Source organism: Chelonoidis abingdonii, chromosome 1 (genome assembly GCF_003597395.2).
Source record: "Chelonoidis abingdonii isolate Lonesome George chromosome 1, CheloAbing_2.0, whole genome shotgun sequence".
NCBI lineage: Eukaryota > Metazoa > Chordata > Testudines > Testudinidae > Chelonoidis > Chelonoidis abingdonii.
In genome coordinates this window covers 65,635,913-65,650,965 of record NC_133769.1, presented here as the reverse complement: position 1 = coordinate 65,650,965, position 15,053 = coordinate 65,635,913, and the positions used below count along the sequence as shown (strand labels likewise).

Below are 15,053 nucleotides of genomic sequence, written 5' to 3'. Positions count from 1 at the left end.
TTTATGGTAGTAGCCTCAAATGTGTTTGACATCCATAGCTAACAACTCCGCTTCCAAGGTTCTTTCACTAGCAACATTATATTTTCAGATAATATCTGTGACATTTTGCCCTTTTATATTTTTAAATGAATGCCAACTTTATGTATCAATTTCTATATCCTATTTTGTTGTGAATCACAAGAATCTTTGTAAACAGAACTGTAAAATAAATTTGCATTAATCTTCACAGGCTGTTTGGAAGGGCACCAAGTGAAAATGGATATATTCATTTGCATACTGCACTAACAGAAACTCTATTTAATAAGAAGTGGAGCATTTGCAAGCTTCATTAAAAAATAAATGCTTTCCAAAACCTACTTGCTATACAGTGATCTTGACAAGTTCTAACCATTTCTATTCTCTTACAGGAAAAGGGCCTGTGCCTGCTCCTGTTAAAAATAATTAGCAAAGCTCCCATTGCCTCCAGTAATAGTGATACATATTTATATTATTATGATAGTGCCTGAAGGTCTCAATCTGGATGGAGGCCCCAACGTGCTAGGGCTGTACAGACACAGGAAAGAGACTATCCCTGCCCGGAAGGATTTACAATTCATACTGGGAGCAGGGTTCTGCCTGAACTGTCTGCCCCATTGCAGATTAGATGACGTCTAAGATGAAAAAAAAACAACAGTAAAAACTGCGTTTGGGACTGGACTAGGATTTTATAAATATAAATATCTAGGTTCCATCAAAATTCAAGTGGGGTATAGTAAGTTCCAAAATCAGTGAGTTTCTTCTTGTATAAACAGATGATACTCTGAAAACCAGCACACAAACAGGTATACAAGTGTAGAGACAAAATTAAAACCCTGAAGAGGGTCTGAAAACTCACACCAACAAAAGGAATTAAAACTACTGCTGCTGAGGTGCTCTCAAGACATCAGAGAAGAAACAAAAGTGCAAAGTTCAGTATGAACATTTAAGCCATCCTCTGCCTTGTTCAGTGCAATAGTTCTCTGGAGGGCTGAAACATCTGCACTGAGCTTTACACTATGTTTCTTCTATGATGTCTGTCTAAAAATCCAAGTAATGCTTTTAATTCCTTATACTCATTTTAGCATACTTCAGTCTTAGTTTAAAGCTTGGAGTCTGCTTTGGTTTCCTTTGTTCTCGCACCTATTTTTGAGCATACAAACACCAATATGGGTTGGTCAGGGACAAGAATTGACATTGCCTTGGATTAAAAAGCTAGGCTTTAATAATGTGTGAATAAATAGGATTTTGCTTTCAAATCAAATAATATTTCATATGAACTACTATACTTATTTCTGCCTTATCATAGCAGAAAACAGAAACAAGTCAAAAATAAGCAAATATATAAATATTGTGATGGGCAAACATTTTAATGCAAGTAATATTTCAAGGATGAAGTAGTCAACAGACCATGAATTTCATACAAATCAAATAAAATATATGGAGATACACCTATCTTATAGAACTGGAAGGGACCCTGAAAGGTCATTGAGTCCAGCCCCCTGCCTTCACTAGCACGACCAAATACTGATTTTGCCTCAGATCCTGAAGTGGCCCCCTCAAGGACTGAACTCACAACCCTGGGTTTAGCAGGCCAATGCTCAAACCACTGAACTATCCCTCCTCCCAATGCTTCACTGATACTCAATAACTCTGTTTAAAAACAAACACACACAAGTATTTTAAGAAATATATCCAAACTTTCCACTTGAGGTTTTTCACAGGTAAGCTCCAGATGTAGGTTCACAGCTGACTATCCCTGGACTGGATCCTAGGAGCTGGCTGTGAACATAAATGCAAGAACCATCCCCTTAACTTGATCAGACTACTTCCTGTTCCAGACAGGAATAAGAACTCTCCCTATTCCAAAACAAGATGAAACCACTATGATCTACCCAGAAAAACTTTTGGATCCTGCCAAAGCTTATTAATAGAAAACTCTACCCAATCAACCGGCCAAGGAGAAGATGAATTAGCCAGGTCCTACAGCCACTTCTAGAACACTGCTAAAGACATTCTACTACCAAAACACCCTCTCTCAATCCCCCCAAACCTATGCAGACAGTCATCTTTCTCAGTCGATTTGTGAAGGAAATAACTGAAAGTAGTCAGTGGCAGACACAGAACTTCTACAAACCTATGACACTGCCATAACAAAGGCAAACAGAGCCTACCTCTTCTTTGCCACTGAGGCAGAAAAGTGAAGCCCAGTGGAACTTTTCTGGGCTCCAAATCATTTTGGAAATACAGACTGGCTCTACTCAACCCTAAGACACAGTACCTCTTTTTGTGAGGAATTGTCACAAAGAAGGTCACCTACATCCAAGATGGCCTCATAAACCACAAGAGGAACTAGCCAAGTGCAGGACCAGAAACAATACACTCTTTCCAAGGAAAGGAGTGACATCATTCAAGGTTACCATCTGTGACTCTGATCTCTGCTCTTCCTGGATAGAAAGAGACAACAGGGAACTTCTGGGAGCTGTACTATAACAGAGTATCAGAGGGGTAGCAGTGTTAGTCTGGATCTGTAAAAGCAGCAAAGAGTCCTGTGGCACCTTACAGACTAACAGACGTTTTGGAGCATGAGCTTTCGTGGGTGAATACCCATGCATCCGACGAAGTGGGTATTCACCCATGAAAGCTCATGCTCCAAAACGTCTGTTAGTCTTAAGGTGCCACAGGACTCTTTGCTGCTTTTACTATAACAGAGATTGTCAACACTTCCTTTCAGGAAGATAATTTACTGTCTACTGTAAGACAGGTAGTAGTCATACTAAGGAAACCATTGTTTGATGCTAGAAGCCTCACAAACTATCACCCAATGCCCAGCCTCACTTTTCTCAAATAAGCTAACTGATAAGATAGGCCAGTCTCCAGTGCCACATGAACCTGGTTCCCTCTCAGTGAAGCTGTAGGCCACAAAATGGTGTTGCTATGGAGCTGACCTTTCTACTGACAAGGGACACATATCTATACTCATTCTACCAGACCTCTACCATCAATCACCAAAGCTGAAGGAAGGAAAGGAAGGAGGGAAAGGAACTTTAAACAGTTCAGGTCCCTCTTCTTGGAAAGAACCTAACAGGCTGTTTTGGACAACTGTTCTTCCATCTCCAAAGCCCTCATTTGAGCTATAAGGCTCAATCTTCTTCCTCAATATTATTCAAATCTATTTAAAGCCATTGGGAGAGCTGGTGAGACGACATAAGTTGAAGTGCCAGCAGTATATGGACCTACCCAGGTCTACATGTAAACACCACTATCTCTCAGCTGTTTTAATGCTTAATCAAAATAATGAAGGCATAACAAGATCTAAAGAGTAGAAGCTGAAATGAGAAAAATTTAGACTGAAAATAAGGTGCAAATTTTTAACGAGGGCAATTAACCATTTGAACAGTTTACCAAGTGATGTAGTAAATTCTCCATTATTTGATGTTTTTAAATCAACTTTGGATGTTTTTCTAGTATCTATTATTTAGTTCAACCAGAAGCTATTGGACTCAATACAGGAATTATTGGGTTAAGTTTTATGCCTGAAGTCAGACTAGATGACCAGAATGGTCCCTCTTCTGACTTTAAAATTTTTGACTCCGTGACATTTGCTTTTGGATAAAGAGCAGCTGGTTAAAGGTGAACCCAGGAAAGACTGAGGTAATGCTGACAGAAAGAATGAAATGCTTCACAGAACTTGTCTTCTCTCACATCTCCTTCTTTTGGGGGAAACTGTCCTCAGATTGTTAAATTAGTCTGCAGCTTTGGGGCCCTCAGTGCTGCTGGAGACTCAAATAGCCATGGTAGAAAAAATGTGTCCACCTCCATCTCAGCATGACCAAAATACTTCGCCCTCTCCTAAGTGACAGAGCTATCACAGGAATTCACTCATTAATAACCTCCATGCTAGATTACTGCCATTTATCCTATCTAGAAATGAAGCTACACACTGAGCTCCACATAGTACAAAGCACAACTGCCCATTTGCTGAACAACACATGGCACCTGAACACATCACCCTGGAGTTCTGCATGTTGGGCTGGCTCCCCACTGACTAGATAGTATAGCTCAAGGTGCCTGTCCTAATTAACCCCCTCGCCCCCATGGGATTGAATGTAACTACCTATGAGATTGCCTCTCCCCCTTCATAACACACTCAACTGGAAAGTTTTCCACAAGAGTTGGACCTTAACTATGGAATTCACGAAGCCACGTTTTGTGCTCTGTTGATTCTGGGCTGTCCCAGGGCCGCAGGGTATCCCAGTGTAGCTCAGCCAGCCATCGAAGGTTGCCTAAATTACAGTAACCTGTCCCTGTCTGCCTATGGGCAACAGTACTGCCCAAATGTTTTGCAGCATTAGGTGCTGCAGTCCCACCTCCTCCCAACTCCAGCCCCGTGATGGCACGCTTTTCATGCTGGGGGTTGTGAAGAAGTCCTCGGACGACAGCCTGCTCTGTCTGTCTCAGTTCCTGTGCTGAGGGAATTTTTCATCAGCAGGTTCTAAGGCTTTTTGAGCCCTTTTATACTGCTTTCCTCCCTTTACCTAGTGTACAGAGCAAGATCACCACCTGGAATGCGAACTATTATCCTCCGAAGGGCCTGATGCTACAAAGGGCTGAGGTATCCCAACTCCCCAAAAAGCAAATGGAAATTGAGAGCACTAAGCATCTCACATGTGGTACTCAGAATCATACACTGTTGGGTCATTAAATAGTTATTCACCACCATTTGCATAAGACTACAGAAGAGAGTGAAACCATTGCTCGAAGTAATGCATTCTCTTGGCAGACTGATGGTATCACTCCCTTGTTCTGCCCTAAAGATTAGAAGAAAATGGCAGTGTATGTAAATTTAAATATTTCATATACTAAGAAAGATTGTCTTCCTCCTGTACTGAAAACAAAGACTTGTACTGTACATTGAGCCTTCTGGAACAAGGCAGCAGTCACAGCTGCAAGTATGACTAATAATCAACACAGACTGTTGCAGATGGCAAACAAATTGTTTCAGAAAAATCAGTGAAATCAGGTTTTTTTTCTAGGCAGCTACTGTATTTAGGAACATATAATTCTATAGAGAATGAAATAGGAATTTTTACTTACTGACACAGGCAATAAGATCATTAAATCTTTCCTTAGGAAAGATAGGATTTTCCAGCCCTCGGAAATAGAGCTTCAGTACTCCAGCAACTGAGTTAATGTCATGGTTACTTTGGTCATCTGCCAAAGGATTTTCACCTTAAAAATAAATAGAGTAAATGAAACATGCACAGGCATTCTTGCTTAATAGTATTTCATATAAATAAATGAAGATTTGATTTGACTGTGTGGGATGTTGCACAGTAGTAAAATAATAAACATTGGTTTAGAAATCCTGCCCTGTGATTAAACTGAAAAAAAACCCAAAAAACCCCAGCCTGAAATAAATCTTTCTTTAAATTATGTAACCCAGTGATCCCATAGATCATGAAGTTCAGAATGAATATTTTGGGACAGATTATGATTTGCAATTAGTGAAATAAAGACTACGATCATTCTTGGTGAAATAGGACTTTTAGGACTATTCCTAGGCAGCTTATATATAATATATAAAACTAAGAGATTTATTTGAGCTGCACCTCTCTCTTTGTATTGAAAAAGCATTCACAGAAACTCAAGAAGATGTGCATAATGCAGTTGTATGAGTTCAATGTACAGAATCAAAACCACTAAAACTCACAACAAAATACTGCATCATTTAAAAACTAAACTGGATGTTAAAAAACATTTTTAGCTTTAATGATATTATATGACCTTGAGAACATTTCCATAGTGAAACAATTTTCATTTTAATACGGCGGACTTTAAAGATAGACAATAACAATCCATTAACGTCCTCAGATATAAGAATGTGGCATCATTTATCATATAAAAACAGCTACTGCGCATATCTGCCCAAGTATCATATCTAATTTTACAAGGTATGCAGTTAATATTGGAGAGTGAAAATATCATCTACTCTTTCTTCTTGCTATTAGTCACAAGACAGATGTTCCTCCAAGGGTTCCTCTTATTAAAAGGTGATCTGCAAAGGTTATGCTAGAAATTAAAAATGGTTTGTAAAATACCAAAAGAGATGACTTGGCTGTTTTGTTTTTTTTTAGAAAAATGTAATTAACACTATGCTTTAACACAATCTGAGAATTGCTAGCTCCTTCAGATCACGGTTCCTCTGCCACAGTGAGTGACATCACAACAGTCATAGACTTAACATAGGTTGAAAGACAATTACATTTAAACCCTCTGTTTATTCTCTCACATCTTTCTCATAAATTATGTTCTGGGATGAAATTGCCTTAGGAACGAAAATAGAGGTTTAAAATGGAATGACTCTTTCAACCTATGTTTGTATTGGCTGTGATATCACTTTGGCAGAAGGACCAGAAAGTCCAGCACTCATATTCTGCAAGACCAGTAACAGTGGTCTCAAATTGTGTTAAATATTATCTGATTATCCATTTAATATTTTTGCTTCTTCTGGGAACCTTAAAGATAATAAAAACAGGAAAGAGAAATAAGTCATTCTTTGCAGTTCACCACTGGTAAAATACATTTTGTTACAGACAGTGCAAGGGTCACAAATCTTGTGTATTTGTGTAGCAAAATATAATCTTATGTGCTTAGCGGCAGAATAAAGTGAAAACGCTGAAAGAGTCATTACTATACTGGGCAAGTAAATATATAGTTAGGCAAAGCTTGAAGTTTAGTGAATACAGTACATAAAATTGCTTAAATATCCAAGAAAATTATTAAATTGTAACAGATTTTTTTTTCAAGAGATGGATCTCAGGTTGCTCATATAGATGAAAATTCAATTACCTCTCTCAAATGAATTTTTAATATCATTGACTTCAACCTGGGAACCAGACACTCTGAAAATTCCCTGATGCTGAAGACCTGAAGGGTAGGGGAAGAAAAGATGAGCAATGAGATCATATGCTAAAGACTTAATCTATTGTTTAACAAGTAAATGAGAAACATGAGGGGGTAAAATCATTATGCAAAATATATTTTATGCAAAATAGCCAGGGTGTTAATGAAGTGACATGACATATTTCAGAGCTTACCATATAAGTTGATAAATCTGATACAGCTTTCCACTATGAGGGGAATGACTTGTCCTGAATCCTGGCAAAAGCAAAAAGAATATAATCACAAACTGAAAGAGACAGAAGTTAGATCACGTGTGAAAATGGGTTTTATTGATAATTCAAGATTGACTCAGTGGTGTTGATTAAAACAACCAACCCCTTCCAAACAAAACTATCGCCCCACTTTTGCCAGGAGGCTAAAAAAGTTATATTGAGGTTATTATGCAAATCATAATATCAAAGAAATTCTAAGTGATGGCTGAAATTTTATCCTCAACTTATCTCATTGCATGTGGTTATCTTAACACACATGAAACCTCATTTCATGCAGTTATTTTAGACCCTTGGAGCAAAATTAGTTAAACAATGAATTTCCTTTAAATATACAATTAACATTAATTATCATGCTTTCAAAATGAAGCGTGTGCATTAAGTTAGCTTATTTTTCCATTAGTAGCTGGAGTGAATTTTATATACTCGGGGGCCAAATTATTGAAGATGCTTGCTCATATGGCCAGGCCTGAAAGGCCAGGAAAAGGAAGTTAGTAGCCCCTATTCTGGCTCCGAGGTGTCAGAAGTGCTGCTCCACAGGCTGTCTGCAGTAAGAGCCACCAACTGGATAGCATGGGATGGTATGCTGTCTACTTCCTGACCTGGGAATTACTACCACTGACAGCTACCTGTGCAATGTATTCCTACCCTTAGCAGGACTATGTTGTTTGAGGAGCTTGTGTACAGGGGTGGGTCTCAGCCAGAATACAGATACACATTAATGCAGTTTTAGAAGCACGTGTTCTCCTGTGTGGGGATCCATTATGGCTGTTTTTGGTGCCAGTTAGAACCTACTCCTCAATTTGTGATACAACCTGAAAGGAAGGGTAAGAAATTTAGGCCTGATCCCCAAGTTCTCTTCAGCGGGATTCTGAATAAGAGTAAGCAACAGTATGGATCTGTGTGCAGGATCAAAACCTGTATTTCTAAAATGTCTTGCCTTTCTTTGGTGCTTGAATCACAAACATGGCTTTAGCAAAATATAGGGTTTTTTGATTGATATTAAATATGACCATTTAAAAAATAATCTGTGGGAGGGAACAGAAAGTATTTGAATATGCACAGATTCTAGATCAGTGAAGTTTAAGTTTAACTTGACTATTTTTCAAACCATTGATTATCCCAAAAGAATTCCTTCTCTGGGGATTTAACATGGTGGAAGGCATGTGTATTTTAATGACCCCGAGTGCTTTGCTGGTGGGAGTTTTAACTCCTGCTAGGGTCACCCAAACTGGACAGGTGTAAGGGTAGGGATCAAACAAAATACAGTCTGTTCTCAATAGGCTCAACCTAGTCTTGTAAAAAAGTTTTAAAGACACAAAAAGGTAGCCATTCTTGCAAACAGCATGAGAGACAGAGACGGAGGAGCGTTGTTCATGACGTACGCAACATTTGCTGGTGTTGAAAGGATCAGATCCAAGAGAGTGGTTACTGTTTGCTGGGTTCTGTATTTTGGCATTTTAAAAATAGGATACTATTTACCCAATGGAGATTAAGGACTCTGAAGGAGTCATCAAATATGCACTGAGGACATGAACCATATATGGTTAAAAATACAGTAGTTACTGCTTATACTTGAAAAATAAACTTTTTTCATAACCAAAAAATACCTTCAAAAATCATTATTTGGTGGCTACAATATTTTTAGAAAAATGAATCTCAAATATGAACTAATTTATTTCAAAATTTAATATAAAAACAGATTGAGTTACAAAACCACAAAGAAAACAAAAAAATCCTCTGTCACTCAAAATATGCAACCTTTTTTTTTCTTCTTATAAAGTAGTCCTTTAGTTTTATGTTAAACTAAATTAGAAGTAAAGAAGGGAGAGCTAAGAATTAAGCCCAGGCAAACATTCTATATGCCACACTTCTGCAATTTGTGTGTCTAGTTTCTTACTGGAAGACAATGGGCAAATATATATATATTCTTATATGTTTGGGGAAAAAATCTACAATGGAATTGCTAAGACAACCTAACTATTGCTTTGGTGTGCAACATTATAATGCTTTAATGGGGTTATTTATCATAATTCCAGCAACTATTCTACTTTAAATAATGTAAATTTTGGAATTTTATTTAAAAAATAAAAAGGCAAAGGGAGGGTTATGGCTAAGAATCAACAAAAATAATTACACCAAAATTTACATTTCAGGTTGTGTAGCAATTCAGTAACAGATAAATTCAGTTGCACAAGATTTGCACAGTTCAGCTGCTAACCTAATAATACTACAACAATTACAGAACAGCAAAATATTAGAACATATATCACATCTACTCCTAGCATACTTATCTATACAAGGAAAGTAAAGCTGCTGAAAGGGTATTGTTTGCAGTAAGAAATTACCAGAGTAAACATGACTATTTTAATGCCTGTTTTAGGAGTAGCCTCACAACATTAAAACATGCATTCAGTCTTAGGTTTCACATTTGTCCAGCTCATTGCTAATCAAATATAACAGGCCATAGATTTTGATCCATTGGTGGAAAAAATCATTTGAGAAAGGAATCTGCTTTTGCTAGATGTCACCAAGACTGATCCCTCCCACTGTCATTAATTCAGATCAAATATTTGCTATTAACAAGCACGTATTTCGGACTGATGAACACGTCTTGTTAAAGCAGTTATGTAATAATGAGCCATTTTTTTCTAACTGTAATTCTGTTGTGGGGCCAGGAAAAATGACTCATCCTTTCCATACAAAGCTCATTCTTTGACTAGGGGCCCTATCCCCGGCCTTATTGAATCGGTCATTAGGCTACCTTGTTTTTTTTGTTTTTTTTTTAAGACCGGACATGCAGGGGAACAGCCTCTTTCCTTGTGGCTGAGCTCTCACCCAGCCTGTCTTATAGAGCCTGTTCCAAGATCTGGATTGTGCTGGAAGGCAATATATTTTATTTTTTTAATGTGTGTGTGTGTTTATTTGTATCTTTGCACAGATAATTGATGATAATGATGTTTATGTTTTGCCCAGTGCTATGATTTACTATTATGCCTTTATATCACAAAATGACATCTGTGTAATACCATTAGCCTTCGGTGTAGCTGCGTAGGTGTCACCGAAAGCTCAATTTGAAGACAGTGGGATCATATTTGTGCCATTGAGGGTGGAATTTGTCCTGTAAAATATTTACTACCAGTGATGATGTACAAGAAAAAAAGAACCCAGCTTGACTCTCAGATCCCAGGCTGAGTTTCCAGGAGTTGTCTTTTTGAAAAACACTTTTAAAATTTGTAAACTGATTACCTAAACCTTACTACTAGAGTTCACTTTAAGTTTTATTCTCATTCAACACAGGACATTGTGGGGAGCAAGTGCCTGCTAATGAATAAGGGAATATCTGTACATTTATAGTTCATCTCTCCATAGTCATTCTCTAGGAGGACTATGGCAGCTAAAACTGAGTTATGAAACAATTTAATTTCTTAATGCAAACCTTCCCTGTAAGGTCAACTGGAAAATTCATTTAAAGCCAGGCATGAATGCAACTTGTTAGCGAGGAAGAGTCAGCTTTCTTTTCACTAGAACTATACCTGGTGTCTGGTGTGAGAGTTCCTTCGTCCTCGGCTAGAAGATTAGAAATAAAGAAAGAGAAGAAGACGACGACAGTAAATACAGCAAAGATACAAGATACAGAAGTACGCTTCTCACAATTTCACACAATATAATGAACTCCTGAAGTCATGGAAAATGAAAACCTGGATTTCAGACCCAGTGTAATATTGGTTGTACATAGGGTTCTGATTTATTTAAAGTGACTAAAACTGCCAGTAGGAAATAATGGCAGATTGTGGGATATAACATTAAACTTTTATCTTTTAATGAACTGCAAATTCCTTACCAAAACCAGGCTGCCACTACCATCCATACTTGGATTAAATAAATTGTAAGGAAGTTCAATGTGAATATTGTATTCTTCTGTTTCCCTCTGACTTTAGGAAGTATTATATTGATCAGCTGGGCAAGAGCCCCAAGACAGATTTGAACATCATGATCTGCCTCACTTTACATGAGATTTTGACCATTACAGCAAGAAGTGTTGAGATCAGCCACCCAGAGAGCTGGTGCCAGTACCTTAATAAATGATTCCAAATCACCATTAAACAACTTAGCATTACATTGTGATCGGGGTCTGGGCTTCCTGTGTTTAGGGGGAAGGTTTGGAGGCCTAAGGGAAGGGAAGGAAAGGGAATGGAATATGATTACTGAGAAAGGTAGAATTAAGTCATACAATAAAATATCTGTAAGCTCGTGGAAAAGTAAAAGACGGTTACTCACCTTTGTAACTGTTGTTCTTCGAGATGTGTTGCTCATATCCATTCCAGTTAGGTGTGCACGCGCTGCGTGCACGTTCTTTGGAAGATTTTTACCCTAGCAACACTCGGTGGGTTGGCTGGGCGCCCCCTGGAGTGGCGCCACTATGGCGCCAGATATATACCCCTGCCGACCCAGCCACCCTTCAGTTCCTTCTTGCCAGCTACTCCGACAGAGGGGAAGGAGGGTGGGTTTGGAATGGATATGAGCAACACATCTCGAAGACAACCAGTTAACAAAGGGACTACACGTTCTTTTCTTTTCGATAGCCTGCCTATATCCATTCCAGTATAGTGATCCAAGCCTTATTAGGCTGGGTCAGAGTGAAAATGTGGAAGAATGTAAACTGCTGAACCGAGACTGCAGCCCCTCTTGACTGTTAACAGGATAGAAGCGAAGCAAGGGTAGACCGAGGACCATGGAGCTGCGCGAATAGATCTCGTGGTAGGTACACGAGCCGGTAAGGCGGCATGAAGGCCTGAGCCCTGGTAGAATCATAATGATGTGGCTGGGAGATGTGAGCCAATCATAACAAGTCGGTGCCGTCATCACCCAAGATGAGATCCTCTGAGAGGAACCTTAGGGAGGAAGGCCGGGTGTGTTGTAACTGCACCTTGTCTCTTGTGAACTAGTGTACGGCGGAACCACTGTAGAGCCTGAGCTAGAAACTCGTCTGGCTGATGTATGGCTAACGAGGACAGCGTCTCGCAAGACAGGCATATAGCAGCGAGCGAAGTTGCTAATGGCTCGAATGGGGAGACATAAGTCTGGTTGAAAACCAGTTGAGGTCCCAGGTTGGGGTGGACGGCGTACCTGAGGTGTAAGTGCCCCAAGCCTTGAGGACCTCGAAACCGTAGAGTGTGAGAACACGGGAAACACCACCTTAGCCTTGGTGGAAAGTAGATGCGCAGGTACCCTCAGGCGTGACAACGTCAGCCTGCTGTTGTAGGCCAAGGTAGCCAAAATAAGGGATATGAAGACCTCAGCAGGTAGAAGACAGCTGTTTCGCACTAGGAGAAACGCTTCACGTTGGCCAGGTACGGTTGACCAGGGAAGCTTCCTGCGACTCCGATTTAGTCACGCAGCAGTCACACCATGACGGTGAGAGACCTGCAGCCCGGGGCTAAGCCCGCCTCCGGTCCTGAGTTATGAGATCTGGGTAGTGGAAGTTGCACGGTTATTGGTGTTGGCTATGACAGATCGAGCATTGGGTATCAGTGACGCCTCGACACAAGCATGAGTGATCACGAGTAGAAGATGCCGCCCTGCCCTGGCGAGTTTGAGCAGGACCCAAGAGCCAGGGGGAACAGTGGAACGGCATTAAAGGAGTGCCTTCGCTACGGCATGAGGAAAGCATCCGAGATACGATCTCAGGGGAGGACTTTGGAGGAGCAGAACTCTGGACTATCCGTCTGCAGTAAGCGAACATCACAGCGTAACTACGCTTTGGACAAACATTTGAACAATGATCACATCGGCAGAGCGGACCCCACTCCGTAAGTACAGAAAGACACTGCTGCTAAGTCGACGAGCGCAAGCGCTTCAATGCCTGGGAGAAAAGGGACTACTCCACATTATCGAGTGGCATGCAAAGTCCCAAGATGGATGCTCCCGACAAAGCGAGAGCATTCACAGTGAGTTCGTGGTAAATGGCTTGTATGTAGCTAACATCGGGTCGCTGAACTGAACCACCGGCCTCCCACGTCGGCTGGAACCCCTGCCACGCCAGGCAGAAGCTCTCATCCATTTTGGACACTTGCCAGTCTGAACGAAGACCAAGCGCCTTAAGCTCGCAAGCGTGACCGAGGTAGCACCCAAGCCGAGAAGCCGTCCGTCGCAGGGACAGTGAGGCTGGGCGGATGAACGCATCCCTGCGCCATACCAGGCAGGAGTTAGCCACCATTCTACGGAGCAGCCTAGTGCTCGACAGGGAATGGTGACTACGTGCCATTGGGTCCCTGTCCGGCGGTAAAGCCGAAGACCTAACTGGCAGGGACAGAGCGGAGCTGGCTGGTTTGGTTAAAACTTGCGCAGCCATGGGGCACCAGGGAAAACGACAAGTGCGAACTGAGGTCGTTGGAGAAGTCTGCAGACCGTAGAATTGGTGCCATGCGCCTGAAAACCGCAGCGTGTAAGCAGGCTCCGAGCTAGAGTCGGAGTCCAGGAATAGTCCTAGATCCTAACCTCTGCGATGGGAACCAGAGTGGATGTTTCCATAGTGATGCATCAGGCCTAGACGTGTGAATAGGTCCTTGATGATGCCCACATGCTGAGTGACTTGTGTCTCAGAGTCTCCTCGGATAAGCCAATCGTCCAGATACGGAAAACGCATATCCGACGTCGGCGGAGGTGGGTGGCGACTACGGCCATACACTTGGTTAATGCCCGTGGGGCTGCAGAAAGGCCAAACAGCAGGACCGTAAACTGGAAGTACCGACAGTTGGCTAGAAAGCGGAGGTATCTCCAGTGCGGAGGGAAGATGGCGATATGAAAGTACGAGTCCTTCATATCGAGGGCGGCATACCAGTCTCCAGGATCCAAAGATGGGATAATGGTTCTCAGGGATACCATGCAGAACTTCAACCTTATCATAAACTGGTTGAGTCCTCGTAGGTCTAGGATAGGTCTGAGACCTCCGTACAAGTTGGGGATTAGGGAATAACGGGAGTAAAGCCCCTTGCTGCTTTTGTCCATCGGCGTCTGCACCTCTTGTAAGAGGAATTGCTCTTGAGAGGAGTCCCTGAAGAGGGACAGGGTTGGAACAAATTGGAGGTGGTACCCATACTCCACCATGTGTAGGAGCCACTGAACTGGAGTTAAGGACCACGCTAACAGGAAGAAGGAGTGGGATCCCGCCTGTAACTGGTACACTGCCCTCGGGTGCACCTTCGAAAGTTCGTCTTTGGTCCCGGTGGTGATTGCGATGGACCTCGATCTTGGCCCCCTAGGGGTCCTGACCGTCGTCTGCAACCACCTCGGCCACGCCGTCTGCCAAAGTCCTGTCTGTGGCTAGGCACAGAGTACGGCGGTGTGGCTAGGGACGGAAAGGCCTGTGTTAGGTCATCGGCGTATGCACACCGAGAGAGCGCATTAGGACCCTGTTGTCCCTCAGGCTTTGCAGCCTGGGGTTGACTTCGCCGCAAAGAGGCCTTTACCATCAAATGGTAAGTCGTGAATGGTAATACTGCCGCTCCAGCCGGAGGTTTGAAACCTGAAGCCTTGAGATGCTCCTTCCTCCAAGAGGGCAGTGAACTCTTGGCGGGAGTCTTGATGGAGAAGCTCCATAAACTTATCCATCGTCATCCAGGTGTTATAATTATAGGGGCTAAGCAAGGCTTGTTGATTTGCCACGCAGAGCTATAAGGCCCCTGCAGAGTATACCTTGTGGCTGAGTAGGGTCATTCGCCTAGCCTCCTTCGATTTCGGGGCTGGCGCCTGCTGGCCATGCCGTTCCCTTTCCTTAACAGACTGAACGGCTAGTGAGCAGGGAGGAGGACGGACATACAAGTAGTCGTATCCTCCATAAAGTATCAGCATTCACCTGGA

The 15,053-nt window shown here is 41.7% G+C and overlaps 1 protein-coding gene across 1 annotated transcript in view; it reads right to left on the bottom strand.

Moving 5' to 3' along the window:
• SRGAP1 (SLIT-ROBO Rho GTPase activating protein 1) overlaps nucleotides 1-15,053 on the bottom strand; it is a 304,935-nt gene that overhangs the window by 52,236 nt on the left and 237,646 nt on the right. The window contains exons 12-15 of the mRNA XM_032769517.2: nucleotides 10,727-10,760; nucleotides 7,116-7,176; nucleotides 6,868-6,945; nucleotides 5,113-5,247 (exon numbers count right to left, since the gene is read on the bottom strand). Coding sequence (XP_032625408.1) covers nucleotides 5,113-5,247; nucleotides 6,868-6,945; nucleotides 7,116-7,176; nucleotides 10,727-10,760 — 308 coding nt within the window. The remainder of the gene's footprint in view (nucleotides 1-5,112; nucleotides 5,248-6,867; nucleotides 6,946-7,115; nucleotides 7,177-10,726; nucleotides 10,761-15,053) is intronic.